Source organism: Ruditapes philippinarum, unplaced genomic scaffold (assembly GCF_026571515.1).
Source record: "Ruditapes philippinarum isolate M1 unplaced genomic scaffold, ASM2657151v2 ctg1330_1_1_1_1, whole genome shotgun sequence".
Classification (NCBI taxonomy): domain Eukaryota; kingdom Metazoa; phylum Mollusca; class Bivalvia; order Venerida; family Veneridae; genus Ruditapes; species Ruditapes philippinarum.
The window spans coordinates 82,910-103,519 of NW_026857325.1; the positions used below are offsets into that span (position 1 = coordinate 82,910).

Sequence of the window (20,610 nt, forward strand, 5' to 3'; positions counted from 1 at the left end):
TTATAGCAATATGCGGCCAATTGAAAAGGCATAAAATCTGACGGCCAGTAAATCTAGATGGACGGCTAAGTTTATTTAGTTAATTATGGTTCCTCGAATACATAAAACCGTACAAAATGACTTTCTACAACAACAACAACATAAAAAATACATAAGACATTCTTAGTGTACTTTAACTAAAAGGGAAGCGGTAATCATGTAATAAGCTGTTGGTACTAAAGCAAATAAGTGATAATCAAAACAAAAATATATAAAAAAGTAATCAAAATATTTCTTCACATTACAAAATGTAGGTACAGGACTGGTATAATGTATTACAGATAATTATTTTCAAAAATCGAAATTAGATAACAGTGAATAATATCAGTGGTTGAACCAGTGTCTTTAAAAATATACGCTGCTATTTGATCAACTTTACCATTCAAAAATAATGATGTTAATATTTGAAAACGGTCAAGGGCAAAAATAAAAAAAAGATTATATAGGCTTATTTAAAACAAAAACCGCATTCTTTTTTTGTCAACAAGAAAAAAATAAATAGTATCTCAGAATTTGCTTACCGCTTTGTACTATTTAACACTTAGAGTGAGGGTTTACATGTAATACTGTGTTGCATCCGTAAAATGTCGCCCATTTCTCCAATCTCCTACGCAGTGATCTCCCCTTATCAATACAGAGATCTCTGATATATCAGAATTTCTGATATTTTATATTTTTTAGCTTTTGAATTTAATTTTTATTATTTTGTATAGTTTTGATAAATTTTTGATAAACTAAAACAAACCTAGGTACGAAAAGTTAAAAATAAAACTGAAAGAGAAAAATGACGATAGATTTTCTATGTAACGGTCGATATTTACATTTGAATTTCAACGTTACGTCATGTGACTTTCATCATCATGTGACGTCTGCGAAGGCAGTGATTACAATCTGTAAAGGGAGGTAATCACTGTGAGGAGTTTACCATTTTTCCTCTAAGCGTTGTTTTGCATGTCGAATATTGAATATTGATTAAACTGTTACTGGCAGTTGTTGTTGTCTTTTTGTTTGTTTGTTTGATTTTTTGTTGTTGTTGTTTTTTTTCTCATTTTATTATCATCTGTCATTATTTCACAGAAACATTCGTTGATGAAGGGTGTAAAATTATGTCTTAAAATCATTTGGCCGACACCGGTAGCTGTTGATTCAAATGTTTTAAAGCCGCTTAACAGTGTCGCTGTGACTTGACATATCGTTTCTTCGCAAACTCAATTTTAATATTAGCAAATTGTATGTATGCAAAATGAAAATATCTAATTTCTAGTAGACAGAACAGTAAGCTGTGCAATGTGGAATGAGAAGGATAAGCATGAAAGAAACAATTTCAATGGAAAAGGATAGTATGAGCGGAATACATATAGACTTTCAACATAAAACTTCACTTTACGTTCCGACACAGTATAATTTCTAATTTTGCTTCTTTTTCGGTAGAAAGCCACATTTCTTGTATAATAAAATTCAACGAACGGAGTTTGAAATCAACAAAACAAAAAAAAAAGAATAAAAAAAAGAAGAACGTAAGAAAGAAAGAAAGAAATTGAAACAAACAAACAAACCCCCCACAACACGGACTTTGTGTTTCTTTTATCATATTCTACCCTGTTTGTGTAAACTTTGTATTTTACTTTTTCGTAATAAAAAATTCATTATTATTATTATTATTATTAAAGTATGTTTAAGTTTAAGTATAAAATTCAGATTTTTGCTATTTTCACTTTATATTTTCATGTTGCATCGTTAATTCTTAACCAATATGTTATGCATGTTATTACCACCAATGTTTCATATTTATGCGAAATTGTATATATGTTTATTTTTCACTTTATAACATTGTATTATTATGTAAATCACTTAAATGTGAAAATAAAGAGTACGCCGATTATTAAAGGTCGGAATAGGTTAAAACTGCTATTTGGCCTTTGCTGATAAACAGTTGCCCCTTCATGCCCCATTTCATGCCCCTGCATGCCCCATTTCATACACGAGCGGAAAACGGGAGATTTTTCCATCAAAGATAATTTGCAAAGGTCATAAACTAACTAGAGCAATGTAAGGCGTTGCTTTTTTGCATGCTCACATCTACATTGATAATGTAAATTAGTAGTTCACAAAATAGTTCGTTTTTTACGACCTAATCTATTTAATCTTAAAAAAACACGTGTTTGTATGTGCTTATAAAATGAAACTTTGATAATGGAACAAAGCCTTTAGGTGAAAAAGAGAACATTTTTTAATCTAAAAATATCTGTGTATGTCTTTTTGCTCCAAGTAAAAATGATTTGACCCACCAAACGCTAAGTTTAATGTTTAAACTGATGAATTTTCATCGAAAGTTAGATTTCCCACGATGAAAGCTACGGCTCTCTTCACATTATTGTCGGGGTGAAAATCAAACAATCAGCGTCGCTGTGTACAGATTTAGTTTTTTTCAGACTATTCCAATACAAAGCGATGCAGTTTGACAGAACGCCGTAAAATACCTTAATCATCGCGCTAATGTCCGACTGTCGTTAAACCATTTAATGAACCTTGAAAAAACACGTCTTGACTTCAAAAGGCACAGATCAATAAAGATAATTCAGAGACTTCCGATGAATGCATGTACAATTTGCAATTCACAGAATTTTGGATTACAAGAAAGAAATTATATATCCAACAGTGATCACATCAATTTTAAAACGCTTTTTTATATTTTTGTTTACGTTTGTAGTGGTTGATCATTATTATTGTTATTATTATTATTATATATCGAGTAAAAGGCCAGTTACCTCTCTGGCGTGGGTTCGATCCCTGGGAGATGCTTTGGTAGTTTAGCACGGAGGAAGGTAGTCTAGTACTGGTGTAACTCTCAAGGAACGATGGTTAGGAAACTACCCGCCTATATGACTGAAATACTGTTAGGAAAAGGCTTAAAATGAAACAAACAAACAAACAAACAAACGTCCACCTAAATGATAGATATATTCTTTACAGTACGTAATTTATATACTTATTATTATCATGGTACAAAAAAGGTCTGTTCAAGAGCCTGTTATTGTAAACTACACTTAAGTAAAGTGTATATATGTATATAATTATGCTTCCAAAACAATTTTCAAACACCGAAGAATTTGTGGAATATGTTCAAATATGTGTCCACATATGTAATCATTAAAATATATGCATTCATTTCTTATTGAACATTTTAACTTAGACTTTATAGAAAATACATTTTAATTACCTCCCTTTATTAACATGATATGTAAATCGGTAATATCTTTACAAATAATGATTTTTGGAACTTACAATATTGATAAATCTTCATTTGAGCATTATATTTATGATATAAAACCATAAAATTTTTTTACTTATCTGTTGTCAAAAAATCGCATTTGTTCATAATCTTTCAGAGGGCTGTTACAAAATTGATTATGATTGTTAAATATATTTCAATCAGAATTTTTACTGAATTAGATTTTATTTTACTTTAAATGTCAAATATATACTTTCTTAGTTCATTATAAGATAACACTCCCTGTCTTTTTTTAGATCGAAAACCACATGGTAGAACAACATACTATCCATACAAATTCGAGGCTATTATGAATAACAGCCGACATCTTCCGATTGTTTGTCATTTTTATTATCAATAATCACCATCATCATATTATTATTATTTTATTATCATTATTATCATTATCACATTACAGTACAATAATGATATAAAAGGAATTGTTTTATAGAAAGATTATGTTGAAAACCTAATTTTTCTTGGTGTTGTTATATTTTTTCTTGATTAATTATTCCTACAAAGCTTAACCGGTGCTAGGGGGCATACTAGATGAACCATACTTTTGAATTTCTCGCATATAGAGTCTGAATCAAACCGAGTCTGCAATTTTCACTCTTCCATTTCTTTTCTTCGCTCTCGAGGGATTTCCACTTTACCATTTTTTACAATAGGAAGTGCATAGCTCGTTTGCATTCTGTTGTGTTTTTTTTGTTTTGATTTTCATGCTTACACATAGTTCCGAACGAAGCTTCTAGTTTTCCCACACTGTAGATAGATTACTTTCTTAATCAATATAACAAATGAGAAAATTTGTCAAAATCAATCGAAGTTCGTTAATATTACATTTCCTATGGGATATTGTTTACAGATAATTTCGTCAATTTACATACGAGTGGGTAAACTGACCATCCAGGAAGAGATATTTGTTATCCCCTTATGTCAAAAGAATACAAAATAATGGATTAAGTAATCATAACATTTCATTCTATGTAAATAGAGTCAATCAATTACGAAGCATTTTTTATCGAACATAGAACAGACTGATTGCTTCCTTGTTTCCAAACCAACATGACGTAACAAAAACTTTCAAACAGAATTCAGTTTGAGTGAATATGAACGATTTTCCTTTTAGAAAAGAGATAAATGCATAGGTACAGTTAATGCGCACGTTTTATTACATATTACATATTGAACACATTTCCTTTATAAGTGACAAAACACTAACAACTTTCTTTAAATAAGTTAAAAAACGAACCAATTTCCTGAAATAACAAGGCCCATTAAGCACAGTTATCGTGAAATAACAAGAATATAAAAAGATTTTCAAAATTTGAAATTCAGGGGCAGATAACTTGACAACGTGCTAGATGGCGGGAAATTTGCTTTTGTTGTTGTTGTTGGTTTTATTTTTGTTTTCGTTCTTGTTTGTTAGTTTCTATGTCGCAGAAAATGTTTCTGTTACTATATTCAAAGGTCGTGAAAAGTTTAAATGAGTTGTATTACACCATTTTCGTTCAGCTCTATTCTTATTTAAATTTCTTATATATACTTACATCTTAGAATGCTTCCATTACATTTAGTAAAAAATAAGCATAACATTATTCCCTTCTTACGGTGTATTGAATCTTTCGTTATCTATATATTTTTCAGTATTTTTTTTCCGGTTTTTGTCGATTTGATTAATTCTTTAAAATAGATAACTAGTTGCTTCCATGGACTACTATTTGCATTTCTAGAATAATTTCCCGATCAGAGATGTATAAAATATTGATTAAAGAAACAGAACTTGGTGTGTTTTGAACAATTTCAAATATTAAATAAACAAATTATAGTAATACATTCCCATACAACGTTTAAATACAATACAACATGCAATGTGAAAGTGAATTTAGTAATTTCAATCTCTTTTAATAAGATCTTGCACTTAGGTTCATGCTTTTAAATGAGATCATTAAGATACATTAAACTCAAAATGCAATGAAGTATTATTGTACTGTAATATGCATAAGTTTGCATTCACCTTCGGAATAATAAATTTTGCGGATGACGTCATAGTTTTTTTATGGATTCAGAAGTTGCGTAATCTATTCATTCATTCATTAATTCATTCATTCATTCATGCATCCATTCATTCATTTGTGTAATCATCCTTCAACCTTCATTTGCGTAATCATCATTCAACCTTTTTTGTGTAATCAACATTCAACCTACTTTTGTGTAATCAGCATTCAAACTTTCTTTTGTGTTATCATCATTCAACTTCATTTGTGTAATCATCTTTCAACCTTCTTTTGTATAATCATCATTTAACTTCATTTGTGTAATTATCATTTAACCTTTATTTGTGTAATCATCCTTCAACCTTTATTTGTGTAATCATCCTTCAACCTTCATTTGTGTAATCATCATTCAACCTTCATTTGTATAATCATAAATAAACTTCCATTTATACTGAAAATATTTTTCAACGATTCCTTTTTCCTGAAAACATTTTGCTCATGTCGATAAATCAAGCCATCTTTCCTACCATGACGCTAAGTGATTTTCTTAAAATCTTTTTTTATGTAGAATGAAGATATAAATTAATACAACACTTCTGGTATATTTGATTATTACTTTACTAGAAAAGCATTGTTATATTGTTAACATACCTTCAAAAGACTTTTAGAGAAATGGAAAAATTACCGGTTTACATATCTATATCCACCCTGGCCAGAGACAGGAGTGCCTATTATCTGATTTAAATGGGGAGTATGGAAACAAAGACATATATTTTCGTGTCGGATTTCTTATATGTTAAAAGAAGAATTAGGAAAATGTATGTTTTGTAACGTAAACGACCTAGATGACAAATACCACTATTTTCTTTTCGATTTTGTTCTTATGTCATTTCATGTATGGGTGATGAAATAAGTTAAATTGCTTAATGCGAATATTCTATTCTTTTTTATATTATATATATCAATGATTTGTTTCTTATGTTTTTGAATCAAAGGTTATTTAAATAAAAAAAACAACTTGTGTGAAAGTGTGAGGTTTCTTTAATTATAAATAATGTGACATAAAGTACAATCATCAACTATTTACATTATTTATTCAACATATTATTTTATCCTATTTTAATTTTTTGTTATTTGGTTCTTTCTTTCTTTCTTTATTTATTTCTTTATTTTTTATTTGTCTTCCATTTTGACATCTGTTCATTTTTATTTTCATAATACTTCCGTGCAAAATACCTTAAACGAAATGGTTATTTTGATGAAAAACTCATATACATGTAGAATGAATAGTAAATGGTGCAGACTATGCATGCACCCGACTTATATGTGCAAGTCAGACGGGTAGCCGCCAGGCTAATGTTTAACTAAAATTCGAGCCATAAGGTACTTTAGTGAATGATATCACGTGGTTATATATCATATACAATATTTAGTTGGACAACAGTGAACTGACAAAGTCCACCCGCTTAGCTCAAACCAGAGAGCATTGGATTTATAATGCAATAGTCGCTGATCTGATCATCAGTAGGGTGATATATTTCTAAGGACATTAAGTTTGGTTACTTTTTCAGGAAGTCATTTACCGCCAAGATATATCTCAAATGTATTGAAATTTGTGTGAATCCAAACAAACAAACAAAAAGTGAAATGGCAAACAAAATAGACAAATGTCCCACCTCTCGTGCGGCGCCCATTCATCTTACAATGCACGCAAATATGTGAAATTTACAAAATTTACATAACTTATGATGAATGGATTAACTTTTAGTTACATTAAGACTATTCATCATCAAGATTTCCTATCTATCACGGCTTACAAAAAGAAGCCGAAAATGTATTGACCTTCTCTGCTAGAATTCTCTCATAGACACGTCAATTCGAAATAAATCTTCAAATTAAATGAGGCTTCGAGTTAAATGAGCCGATGGTTTGTTGTAAGAAAGCAATGGCTGATTGATTGAGCTATTTTGGCGAACAAGAAGAGCAGCATCTTAAGTACAAGGATGATACTCAGTCACAGGTACCGTGATAGATTTTTGCATCATCATTGATTTGGTCCATCTTTGTCGCTGTTTACGGGAAACCAGTGTCATATACAATTGACAAGAATTGTGCACACCCCCCCCCCCTTACACCGCTTGCCAATAGCTAATCAAAATGTGGAATTTAATACCACATGATTAAAGTGGACGACAAAAAGACATTATACACACATCTTCAACCACAGCAAAATTATTTTGTAAATTAAGCATGATTTTTAAATACGTATTTATCAAAGAACATATTTATATTCATAATCATCATGATATATATTTTTGTCATGGAATACATATTGTTGATGTATGGTTGATATTCTTAGGCTTCGTGCAGTAAGGAATTAATTTTTTATATGCATCCTCTAGAACAATCGTCGAACAGACACTCTAAAAACAAATCAGTAATTTCTTTAACTCGTTTTAATTTGGTATAAAAGGGGGAATATACATAGTGTTAGCTTTTAACCTTTCTTCATGAACGTTATATAAAATTAAAATCAGCAAGATCATTCCGTGACTTAATCTTAACATTTCCGTATATTAAAAAAAGTTGTCACGCAACTTTGTTTTTAGTCTTGATCACCCATCAATTATCCGTGTTTCTTTGAATTCAGTTAAAGTTATTGTGAGAAAAATAATCGTTAAAGTCAGAAAGTCAAAAGGACAATCTTCGGCAATGATTATGAATAGCACGATATTCTCAACTAGAAAAGCTTGAAATTAATTGGAATTTGAAAAAAATACTTCCTACAAAACTGTCGTGTTTTCAATGACCAAAACTTATTATTGTTATACTGGAAGGACTAGAACGTGGAGGCATGCGCAATTGGTAATCTAAGGATTGATTCCTGCGTTGGTTCAAATCCCTGTCAGGGGCAAGCTGTTGTTTCAAAGACCCTTTGCACGAGTTGTTCAATAAGCCTATAGCTTCAGACACGTTCAAAGTAAAACAAATTCGTATACACTAAAAGTACCAAGACAATTCAATGTACGATTATACAGTCTTTTATGTAAAACTTAAGCAAATATACTACAAGACTGTAAATGATATGTGTTTTTTTGTGCATTTTTGTGTATTTTTGTTTTTTTGATTGTTTGTTTGTTTGTGTTGTTTTTCCTCGTCTATTAATGTTTGTTCTATTTCAGCTTCCCAGAGCTTTTTAAACCTTACACCAACAAAGTGAAAACGTACTTAACACGACTCCTAAGATTTTTTCTTCATAAATGTGTCGTATTTTTTTGCGTTATCTTATCGGCAGGGGAACAGATCCATTGTTTTCGACAATTTTCCGAACTCTCGGACAAAAAAACACCTTTGTCCAGCTTGTTATGTAGGAATTCCAAAGACAGTAGAGAATTTAAACAAAAGCATTTAAAGATATTGTGTAACACAGTGGTTTTGATCAGACGAGTTTTGCTTATTATGCCTATCTGTTTATGACCTATTTAGTGCGCCGTAAAAAATACGATAAAACAAATTATTGTCAACGATAGTCAAACGGTGATAAGAGTGCTTTTGTAATCGTATAAATCAAGTATTTGTCATGCGCTTTGCTTTTAACAAGGCACATGCAACGTTGTAATTTTTGAAAACTTTATTATTAAATAAAATAGCAGTTGAGCCAGTGCTTACCTTTTTTGTTTATCAATATCTGTGATAACCCTGTTTATGACATGTACAAGCCAAGCCGGAAGTGAATGTTAAAGATGTAAAGTGTCACATTTTTATCGAATGGAGTAAATTCTATACATTGTATATTTTCTATTGCAAATACAAGTCTAAAACACAAGTTAAAATATAATGTTAAAAAGTAACTGAATATAAAATAAGGCGTCAAATTTTTTAAGCCTCCTAGCTCGACACCTACGTTTAGACTTATTGTTTGTTAAAGTGTTTAAGGTTAAATACCGCTAAAGCCGGTGCTAAGGGGCCCATTTTATTGTCCATGAACAGCCTCATTAAAACTGAGTGTGATTTTCACAAAGCTCTTTTTCATTTCTCAAAGAAATCTCGTCTGTCCAGAATTTCATTTGCTAACATACTGACCAGAAAATAACTTCTGTTATAAAATCGATAGAATATTATTTCTTTGGAGAAATAACTCGGATTACAGGCAATATTAATGTCATTGTATATATTTGTTTGATCATACCGATAAATTGTCGTCTGTCGAAAAAAAATAAGAAATTCATCCGCCGTGAAACGCTAATAACCGTTCACAATCCTATAGGTCTGAGTCATAATGTGACTTATTTAAATAGATGCATATGTTGTTTATTCTATTGTTAATTCTTAATTTCATAGAGTATAGTTTGAATATTAATTTTTCATAATATCCCCCCTTTTGTGGCTCAAATGTTGCCTTTAAGGAATGAGGCCACCGTTTATCGCTGCGTGATCGTAAAAGGCGACTGAATGGGTTCAAATTATTTGAGTCCATGCATCTCTTGGCTTAATCAGGTGAGGTGGTTTTGATCCCTGGTGTTGCTTGAGTTCGTGACACATGAGGTTAGCTAAAATCATCTTTCCTGTTTCAGCGACATATGAGCTAAATTGTGTGTGCGCGCCGTAAAACCAAACAAAGCCAACAAACCATATCATTTTTTTTTATTTTCCAGCTGGGCGGAACAACAAAACCAAGACGCAGAAAGAACCAACGGATGAGCAAAGACTTTTTAAATACCTGATGACCAATTATGATCACAACACCAGACCAGTCTACAATGCCGCACACCCAGTCAATGTTTCTATCGGGATAACGCTTACACAAATATTTGATGTGGTAAATATACCGTTTATTGAGTACTGAGTATTGAATAAAGCATAAGCCGGTGTAGGGGGCCTTAAATACTCTGCACATTCCATAATTGTTCTTGAAGCTGAGTCTGGGATTTTAAATGATGTGTGTGTATTTTGTCAGCTATTGACATTCTTTGTCAAACAACTGAGCATAGTGATGTCGTGTTTCAATCAAACATATATACACTTAGTCATATCCGTGACATAAGTCATGTCCGTGACATAAGCACTTTTCAAATGTCACGATACGCAAATGAAGGACTTATCTTTACAAAAGTACATCCGGACAATGACGTCAACTAAAGTGATATAACGTAAACAAAATAATTATAGTCACCAAGTAATATTTTTTTGTTTTGTTGTTGTTTTTTTTAAATAGCAACTTACATGAAATTTCTTACTACGTTTTAAGGTGATTTTTTGCGAGATATGGTGGTGTATTTTTCCCACAAGTGTACATTTTATTATTAGTAATTTAGAGATTTTTAAAAGAATTTGGTAAGTGTTATAACTTTGTATAAATGGTTTAAGTTTATATAACCTGAGTCGCTAAGAGATGGTTATATGGCAAACAATCGTATCTACACGGCCATTTAACCTGCCAAAAGTCTTAATTACAATTAGATAAACTATGCACTCATTTTCTTTTAATGAAACTAATTTAATGCATTTTCAGTAATATTGTATATATTTATATGTTTCATACGTTAACCAATCAAAATGAACGTTACAAACGCGCAGTGTTGGTCCTGCAAGAAAAAATTTGGTAACATTAGCATGTTGTTCACGTGCTTACAAGACATGTTTTATATTTTATATTTAACAATTTTATTTTTTACAAGATTTACTTTTTATTTTAGGATGAAAGGAATCAAGTGATTTCAACGAATATTTGGTTTGATCAGGTAAGAACATGTAGGAAATAAAATAAAGTTGAGGCGGGGCCTTGGACATCTTTTACAGGCCCCATGCCTCGCCACGTCTTAAAACTTGGCTATACCCACCTATGTTGTTATATCTGAAAGTTAATGCTGTTTGCGAAATGCTGAAATATGTACACATATATATATCGGCGTAATCAATAATTTGTCGTATACGATACCTTCATTCTGTCACTAGGCTCTAAAAGAGTATACAAGTATTTTTCATAAGCATTGTTCTGGACAAATGCTATCAGCAAAATACCGGCAAAGTTTTGTGTGTGCGGGTTTATATTTGTTAAATGCCTCAAAGAATACTTCATGATTGAAAAGCATCCATTGCATGTAATGTTTGTCTATTCTAAATTTTTAACCAATTTTCAAGAAAAGTTATTTCAAAATAGCGTGTTAAAAGAAGCTCAACTATCATTTATAACATGTCGCCCATAAATGTCTGCATACATGTCTGTAAATGTCTGTACCCACTCCCACTCGTGCTAGAAAATGCTATGCACTTACAGGGTCTAAATTTGATCAAAGAATTAGTCTAATAAATTTTCATTAAAAGCATTTGAGCCGCGTCACGACAAAACCAACATAGTGTGTTTGCGACCAGCATGGATCCAGACCAGCCTGCGCATCCGCGCAGTCTGATCAGGATCCATGCTGTTTGCTTACCAACCCTTTTACAAGTAGAGAAACTGATAGCGAACAGCTTGGATCCTGATCAGACTGTGCGGATGCGCAGGCTGGTCTGGATCCATGCTGGTCGCAAACGCATTATGTTGGTTTTGTCATGACACGGCTCATTTATATTGTATATGCAATTTCGTTAAGAAAACTATGAAAATGTGGCATTAGGTATCTCTGTCAGAAAAAAATGTTTTGGAAAGAAATGAGACTACAATTCGATAATTTGCAAACAAACATCTGAATCAGAGATATGAGGTTCGATAATCTCTTTCCACCTCTCGAATCCAAGTCCCGTTGTTCGACTTCTTCAACTAAAGGTCTGTGATTCAACCTTCCAAGGTCTTGGGTTCGATTGGCTTTATCCAAGATCTGCGGTAAGATCACCTGATTGCAAGGTTTTTTAATTAAATCTCCTGAAGCCAAGCTATGTGGTTCGACTTCCTTAAGCCAAGGTCTTTGTGTGAACTACTGAACAAAAGGTTTGTGGTTCGATCTCCTCAAACAGACGTCTGAAGCTCGACCTCCTCAGCCTAAAGCCTCTGGTTCAATATCTTCAACCGAATTTTTGTTGTCTGATCTCCTGAACCCAGGGTATGTTGTAAGATCGCCTGAATCCAAGGTTTGTGATTCCATCTGCTCAATCAAATGTGCTTCGACCCGCTTAACCCAAAACTCATGCACCAATCCCCATACCATGTCTTTTTCCCGAATACCTTATTATAATAATGGAATAACGTTTTTTGTTTTTGTTTTTTTTTCTTCAAAAAATGTATTTTTCAAGATAGACAAAACTATTTCAATGATCAAAACGTCATACATTGGACAGCTAGGTTAATACTTTTTTGCGATGAATTTGTTGAAGAGGATAAGAAAACTGGCAATAACTGACCACGTATGAAGGCAAGATTAATGCTTGGCCATTTAAATGCCAAGTTAGTTGATTATCTTTTACACGAAGGGTGTTATTTGTGAGACAGCTCATGTGAAAATGTCACTTCATTAGATCGTTACGTTTTGTGTATAGAAGTCTGAGCTGCAATTTAGGATTATGAAGCGTATTGCAAAGAAAATTCTATTTCTTTATTTCTGTCCGTACAAGCTGGTACGTGACATAATACGTACCTATTTGTCTTCTTTTTTCCTTTTAAATAACGTTGGTTTAAACGAAATAATAATTCAACGAATTAATTATATTTTTGTAAATTAAATGAAAAAGCGATATGTCTTATGTACTTTTAAAGTTGCATGCTTCCAGATGAGCCGATATATGTTAAGAAAATATAACTTGAGAAAAATATACTAAGAATTTAAGAAACGTAAAAAAAAATCATGATTTAAGTAATGATTAACATGTTAATGTGTAATAAATGACTGATTTTATAGTAATTTTCTCAATATTTCTACTGCATGACTAACGCTGTAAGGGCTATTTGTGCATTTACTTTTAAAAACATTTTAAAAAACGTTCATGAAAATTAGCATTAATCTGAACGCATGTTGCTTTTAGAAGCATGTCTGTACTATGTGAATTTAATAGAGTTTTATATGATTACATAACATTCGTATGTGTTGACACTCACCGGTGACGTCATTATTGTCTTATAAGATAACGGCATTAATTAAAAAGCAAATGAATGAATCTCTTTTTTCATTTAATAATCCACAACTCATGTTTTCAGTAGATCCAAATCATATATAATTTCTGTCAAGATGCGGACGTTTCGACAAATTTGAATAACTTGAATTATACGTCAGGAAATTTTAAACGTCAAAAAATGAAAGATTGATCTTTACAATTAATGATAAATTACACAGAACAAGATTCCTGAAAACGAAAACTTTAGATAGATTTTCCCCAAGATTTTTCATACATCGAAACATTCTAGGAAAAATCTGCAGATTCAGCATGAAAAGTCTCAAAAATAACGCATTTAAGGGAGATAAATTGACTCAAGGGTATAGGATAGCGTATTTCATTTTAATATTTATTTGCGTTTATAAACATTATACAAAAGTGCATCTCGGGAAATAAAAAAAATGCAAATTAGCTTAACTTGCCATCTCTGATAAATCAATATACTGAATGTGTTGAAATTTTAAAATGGCATTATATACATTTACAACAGGCGATTCAGTCATTTACATATTCATACACATTGCCACATTGCTTGGTGTTGAAATTTTCTCTCAAGGCACATTGTGCCGTAGAAGCATATACATTTTTACTTCTTTAATACTGTGTTAAGGGTATGTTAGCTGCTTAAAACTAATATGAACGTTTTGCTTAACATTGAACATATTTGTCATAAAAGTCGATAAAATGTAAACAAAATAGTATATTGACTTTCATACTGAATATAAAATCACTGTTACTATACTTAATGTATAAAAGTAACAGGTAAAACGGTCAATGAATAACATTTTGAAAACTTTAATATGACATCAAAAACAAAACAAAAAGAGAAATAACAAAAGCATTTCCGCGGCGTCGTGTTCCTTTAACGGATTTTTTACATGTATACTTTCAGGAATGGTTCGACGAGAAGCTTAAGTGGGACCCTGGTGACTATAACGGCCTTAATGTGTTTCGTATACCATGTAATCATATCTGGAGACCAGATATTGTTCTTTACAATAGGTATGTTGATTTTCTATTACGTACACGTATAGGTTCGAATCTTGCCTTGCCGAGGACTTTAAATTCTGTTATGCTGTGTTTTCTTAAATCACGTTCATAGATTTGAATCGTGCCATGCCAAGGACTTTGGATTATTTTATGTACAGAAGTTTTCCAGCTAACTTACTAAACTGTCGGTGATTATGTTCAGGTGCCCACTTGTGTCCACCTAATAATGGAATCTCCTAAGGTTTTTCGCAACTAATAATGCATGAATGAGATTTGTTGTGGTTTTGTTGCACTGAAATGCCTGTTCAAACTCCTATTGGAATACAGTCGTCAAACATTTGACCATACAGGGGTTGCTGCTTTGATCCTTTGTACTTTTCCGTAAAAAATTATCTCGGTCAGAAAGACTAATGGCCGTTTATCCCTTAACACTGAGTCAGAAACCATGTTAGATAAATACGGAATACCGTTAGGTTCATAGTGTTTATATTTTATAATTATCGCGATATCGCACTGTGGCCATTGCACTGCCGCATTGTCGGCCTCTGGATTATAGGGTATAATCACGATGGCCCTAACGGTACTCTGTAGATATGTTGTCCGTCACTTGCAGAGAAATTGGTAACTACTGGTTAGTTATCAAGGAAAGCCGGTTAGATGGACTGAACGCCTAGGCATTACCAAATTGTGATTTTGTCGTAAAAAAACCCAGATAAATGAACAACATATCGTTAATAAGGGGTGTAATTGATACATTATAGCAAGTAATTAGCAATAGAAAGAGCACTGAAGCACGCGGCTATCTGATTTGTACGAGGGGCGTAGCCCCCAAGTATAAATCAGATTGCCGAGTGTTTAAATGTTCTTTCTCTTTTATATCATAAGCAAAAATAAAAACACGTTCCCTGTTGTCAAAATATCAAACCCCAGAAATAAGTAACAAATAAACTGGCATCTGAATATGATATTTGTATCGCTATCCCTTTCTCTGTCGTCACAACAAGTAAACTCCAGAAAAAAATGAGCCAATTAGTGGGCATGCTCATGAGTGCGAGCAGCTAATACCTACACTCCAGTTAATGCATTATGCATGTATATGTATACAATTTAACTGTGACACATTTTCAACAGAAAGGTCCCGAAACTATAATACAATTGATACATATTTCAAATATTTATATTACAGTGCTGATGACTACAACAATGGTTATATGCAAGCCCTTGCAATGGTCCACTCGAATGGTCACGTGTTCTGGCCGCCAATAGTGAAATTACGAAGTACATGCAATATAGATATCACATATTTCCCATTTGATGACCAAATCTGCAAGCTTAAAATGGGCTCGTGGGCGTATGATGGCTTCCAGGTAAGAACGTTTAAAGCCATTGAAAATCCTTTACTTTTAAATTATAAAATGTCTCTACAACAACAACGTTAACTAAAATGTGTACATGCATATAATAATTATACATATATTTAGTTGTTAAACAGCAAATTTCGAGGTTTATGGATTTTTTATGTATATTTTGCATCAAAATTTCAAAAAAACGAGTTGAATGTCATTGAAAAGAAGGATGTTTGCTTTAGATTCCGCAATTTTGATCTTTTGTTTTCTTTTAATTTTTAGAGATATGTTTATTTTAAAGCAGTATTTTCAATTTGATTTTACTTAAAAACACTGATCATTAACAATGACAGACATTTTTAATGATTAAAAAAATCATCAACAACAAAATAATAATAAAGAAAAACGTAAAAAAGTCCTTCATTCCCTCAGCAATTTCCTCCACGGTACTAGTAATGATTGCTGGTTGCATCCATTTTTGCGTATCATATTGAAGCTAATGGGTCTCCTTTAAACTAGAACCAGTCTTCACAAATTGTTATGCGCATGCTCGGCTTTAAAATACGACTATTCTTTGCCAATGCAATTCAACCAAACAAAAATTCTTACTTTCCTGCTATTTGGACAATTAAAACAATTCTTCTAAAGCTGCAAAAATACCTCTCGCATATTTTTTTTAAAGAAGCAAACGTGTATAACATTTGCCTCTTTTAATAAACGGCGTTGTAGTGAAAAGTAATATGCAAAGGAAATCTTAAATCGAAATCTCATATAATAGTTTTTACATTTTATATTTATTCTGTCTCGAATTCGAATTTCGAGAAACAACAAAATGTATCGCTTTAGAAAAATAAAAATATATACAATATTTAGCGCTACGTACCAAATTGCGTATTGGATATTACAAAATGATATAATACATTTATTTTTCTATCATTTTAGAGACACACTAGAACGTATTGGTTTTGATGTACAACGTTTTTTCTATGAACACTTTTCGAAAACAACTTATACGCTCAATTTACGTAAAGTTATTTTCAAAGTCATAAATCAATTTCACTGCTCACTAAACCATATCAGGTTAATCGATAGGTTTACATATCTCGGCTTCATGAGTTTGAATCCTGAGCATGTTTTTCTTCAACAAAAGTGTTTTCGTTTGTTTGTTTTTGTTTGTTTGTTTGTTTGTTTTTTACGAAACACCATCACAGTATAGGTCACATAGGGCCGAAACAGGAAAGATGATATTGGCTAACCCTGGATGTTACAGACTTTAAAACAACACCAGGGGTCAAAACCACCTCACCTACTGGAGCTAAGATATGCATAGACTCCAGTTGTTCGAACCCATTTAGTCGCCTCTTACGATAACGTAGGGATAAACGGTGGCTGCAATTATTATACATCAACCATTAAAGGCAACCCCTAAGCTACAAGGGGTAAAAGGGTTTTCAAATGAACAAATATGTCGATAGGTTGGTATATGTTTGCAGAATTAACACATGTCTGTACTGTGAATAATGTGGAAGAAAACTCTGCTTAGTCGTGATTAACTGTAATACTTTATTCGACAAGAAAACGGCAAAAATTGTAAGCTAAATTCAAGAGGGAGGGGAACATTAATTGAAAGATTAATTTTTAACGCATATATTTTATCAGCTTTCGTTATTATGCTTGAAGGTTGACCTGTACGCAAGGGATAATCCGGTTGACCTGTCAACGTTTGTCAGCAATGGTGAATGGGAGCTCATCAAAGTAGAAGCTATCCGAAACGTCATAACTTACCCTTGCTGCCCGGAGCCGTTTCCTGACGTCACGTTCTATATTCATATACGACGTCGAACTCTTTATTATACTTACAACGTTATTATACCGTGTGTCATGTTATCAACGTTAACGTTGTCAGGGTTTTGGATGAGACCCGACAGTGGAGAGAAGGTGACGCTCGGCCTGACAGTTTTGCTGGCTTTCTCGGTATTCATGCTCCTGGTTGCGGAGAACATGCCGGCAACTTCAAGTTTCGTCCCTCTCATCGGTAAGAGAATTTACACGGGTGAACCCTATATATATGGATCTCAAACTTGAGCATCGGCTAAAAAAATGTATATGAATTTTCGGTGATTTTCCAGATGTGCTGTAAAAGACCGTGTATGAAAATCGAAATGTGCTTCTACCCTCCTGACTTTCCTTATATTTTTTTATGCAGCTCTGTCAAGCTATTTTGTCCGTTGTGGGTTCTGGTGTGTCCAAAGTATGCAATATGTGTAAAGAACTAAACGGACTCGGCAAATTCGTTATTTTGAGCAAAATCTCAATAAATGTTTCAGTAAGAGTTTGTTTGAATGTTCAGCATCATTCGGGAGAAAGATCTCGTTAAAACTGTATTTTGAGTCCATTTACTGACATTTTCTTCATACGCATTGCACACACCAGTCTCCACGACGGGAAGAATAACTCGAAAAAAGACTGTATAAAATCCGGAACCAAAATTGATAAATATGAGGAATTACAGGAGGGTAGAATCACATTTCGATTTTCTTAAAAAAATACATATTAATTATTAAATGTTTATAAAATTGAAAACTTACATAATGATTGACTTATTTTCTCTTTCACATATTGTGTTAGATCAGCGGAAATTCACATATATTTTACGGGTGCTCAACAACTGTAATGACGAGGTAGACCTAAAATGGTTTTCCTCTTTTAATATATTATCATAAGAAAGCGAAAAAGTGTATAGTTCTTGAAGTTTTACTAGTTTATTTTACCAGTTATAGTTTTTTTTAGAAAGATGCATACGTTTATTTTGCTATCTTTTCCAGGTATTTATTTAACAACCGTCATGTCTATGACGTCATTATCAGTAATCCTGGCCGTATTGACCTCAAACATCAACCACAGGGGTCAAAAGGAAGTAAGTGTTCCAAGATGGCTGACAACGATATTGACTTGTCTTTCAAAAGCAATGTGTATGGACCTTGTCTTTTTGAATTATAGACAAAAACGATCTGGGAACGACTGGCGTGTAGGGCCAGGTCAAAGTTCACAGCGACCATATCATTATATCAGTACTGCTGTGTCTGGTGATTCTGGCTGCTTAATTGATTATGAGAATGGGGATACGCACGTGGGCTTGTCAAACAATCATTCAAATCACGTGACACGGCAGCAAGCCAATCAGCGGGAGGAGAATAAAGATTATCTGTTAATTATTCAAAAACTAGACGAACTTATTGCAAGAGAAGATGAAAGAGACAAAACTGAGTTATACATAAAACAATGGATAGAAGTAGCGGAAGTCATTGACAGATTCTTTTTCTGGATATTTGTTACAGGCACTGTATTCGTTTCGTTGTTTTTATTGATTGTTTACCCGCTGTTTAAGCAAACCAAAGAACTTATGCCTCAAGTTACTTAAAACTGACAGGAAAGAAAGAAACGAAACATGTTTTGAATCGACGTTTGATTCAGATCTGGATAATGTCTGTCTGGTTGTGCCGTATGTGGCCTTACACGGAATGGGAATTTGCCGGACAAATTCGGTATGGAGTGAATAGAAAAGGTGTCTTTCTGCGGAAAGCAGTGACGAAACTTTCTGCGGAAAGCGGAACTGATGTTTGTAGTTTATTCGGGTCATGTGACCTTTTTGACGGATGTATGAAATGCATCACTATTAACATTAAGCAAGGATGTTGTGTCATGTATATAGAAACGTTTTGTATTTTCTGTTTAGTTTTGTTGCTGTTATTTGTAACTAGCGTTTTCAAACTGGTTTTTTGTTTCAATTACGTTTTTGTTTATAGATAAAGTATCCTTAGAATGGTTGTCGGTGTGTTGTGTTTTTCTAATTTTATGTATCATATGAAATGCATTATTTTTAAGTATTATTTAAGCCATTTCAATTATAAATGATGTAATTGTTAATATATGAATAAACTGTAAAATGAACATTACATTTACATTATGTAATATATGGATTTTAACAATCTAGCTATCTAGTTTTTCAACTAGCATCTAGTTGCTTAAGCTCTTTAATTCAAAGTGACTTTACTAACAAAATGATATGACCTAATAATTAAATTATCATATAGTAAGCGTTTAGCTTATTGCGCATGCGTAATCGGTTTAGTTCAAGTTTTACCAAGGAACTCTAATAAAAATTGAAAATATTTCATGATCTTATGGATTTTCTTAATCCTTAATAAGAATAGTTTTCCTTCTGTAGAAAAAAGGCAAACATGTTGTGACCAGGTGGGCTCCAGTCCATATATAACAACAATAATGGCCAACCACACTGGCCCCAGCCAGCAGTCGATAGTAGGGTCCAATACAACGAAAGTCTAACTGTAATTGAAAATGTCATCGAAATGAGTATACTAAGCAGACACAGGAACAAAACTTTTCTCCTTATAAAAAATAAAATGGCGGTTTCCCAGCTTTCCACGTTGATCAGGTTAGAGCATTTAGATTTAACAATAGTTGTTATAAAGAACTATGAAAACGTTAAAGTACCTGTCAAAAGAATGACTCCTAACAATATCCAGAATATCTGTTATTGTAAGTTTTTTTCTAGTTACATGACTTCTTTTAAAACTACTGTCTGCAGGCGTCTAAATTTCGTTCAACATATTAAGATATGCCCAATATATAGTATTTATACAGATACTCAAATTCATGCTAAGAATTTTTAAATGTCATTTTAGCATGATTTGAGTATTAAGTTAGATCGATATCAATTTAATATTTCTGTCATTAATTTGTCTAAGTATCACTATAAAATACACGATTTAACATTCCTGGCCTACACCATCTATTTCGATAAAATGCTTTTTTCGTTTCTATAATTTCATTCTTTAAACCGATTTTAATCATAATA

At 32.5% G+C, this 20,610-nt stretch overlaps 1 protein-coding gene across 2 annotated transcripts in view; it reads left to right on the forward strand.

Moving 5' to 3' along the window:
• LOC132749382 (neuronal acetylcholine receptor subunit alpha-10-like) overlaps positions 1-19,904 on the forward strand; it is a 61,929-nt gene extending 42,025 nt beyond the window's left edge. For both annotated transcript variants that reach the window (XM_060739112.1, XM_060739111.1), the window contains 6 exons: positions 9,966-10,129; positions 11,007-11,051; positions 14,288-14,397; positions 15,572-15,752; positions 17,412-17,766; positions 18,557-19,904. In XM_060739112.1, the coding sequence (XP_060595095.1) occupies positions 9,966-10,129; positions 11,007-11,051; positions 14,288-14,397; positions 15,572-15,752; positions 17,412-17,766; positions 18,557-19,152 (1,451 nt within the window). In that variant the 3' untranslated portion in view covers positions 19,153-19,904. The remainder of the gene's footprint in view (positions 1-9,965; positions 10,130-11,006; positions 11,052-14,287; positions 14,398-15,571; positions 15,753-17,411; positions 17,767-18,556) is intronic.
• The last annotated feature ends 706 nt before the right edge of the window (positions 19,905-20,610 follow it).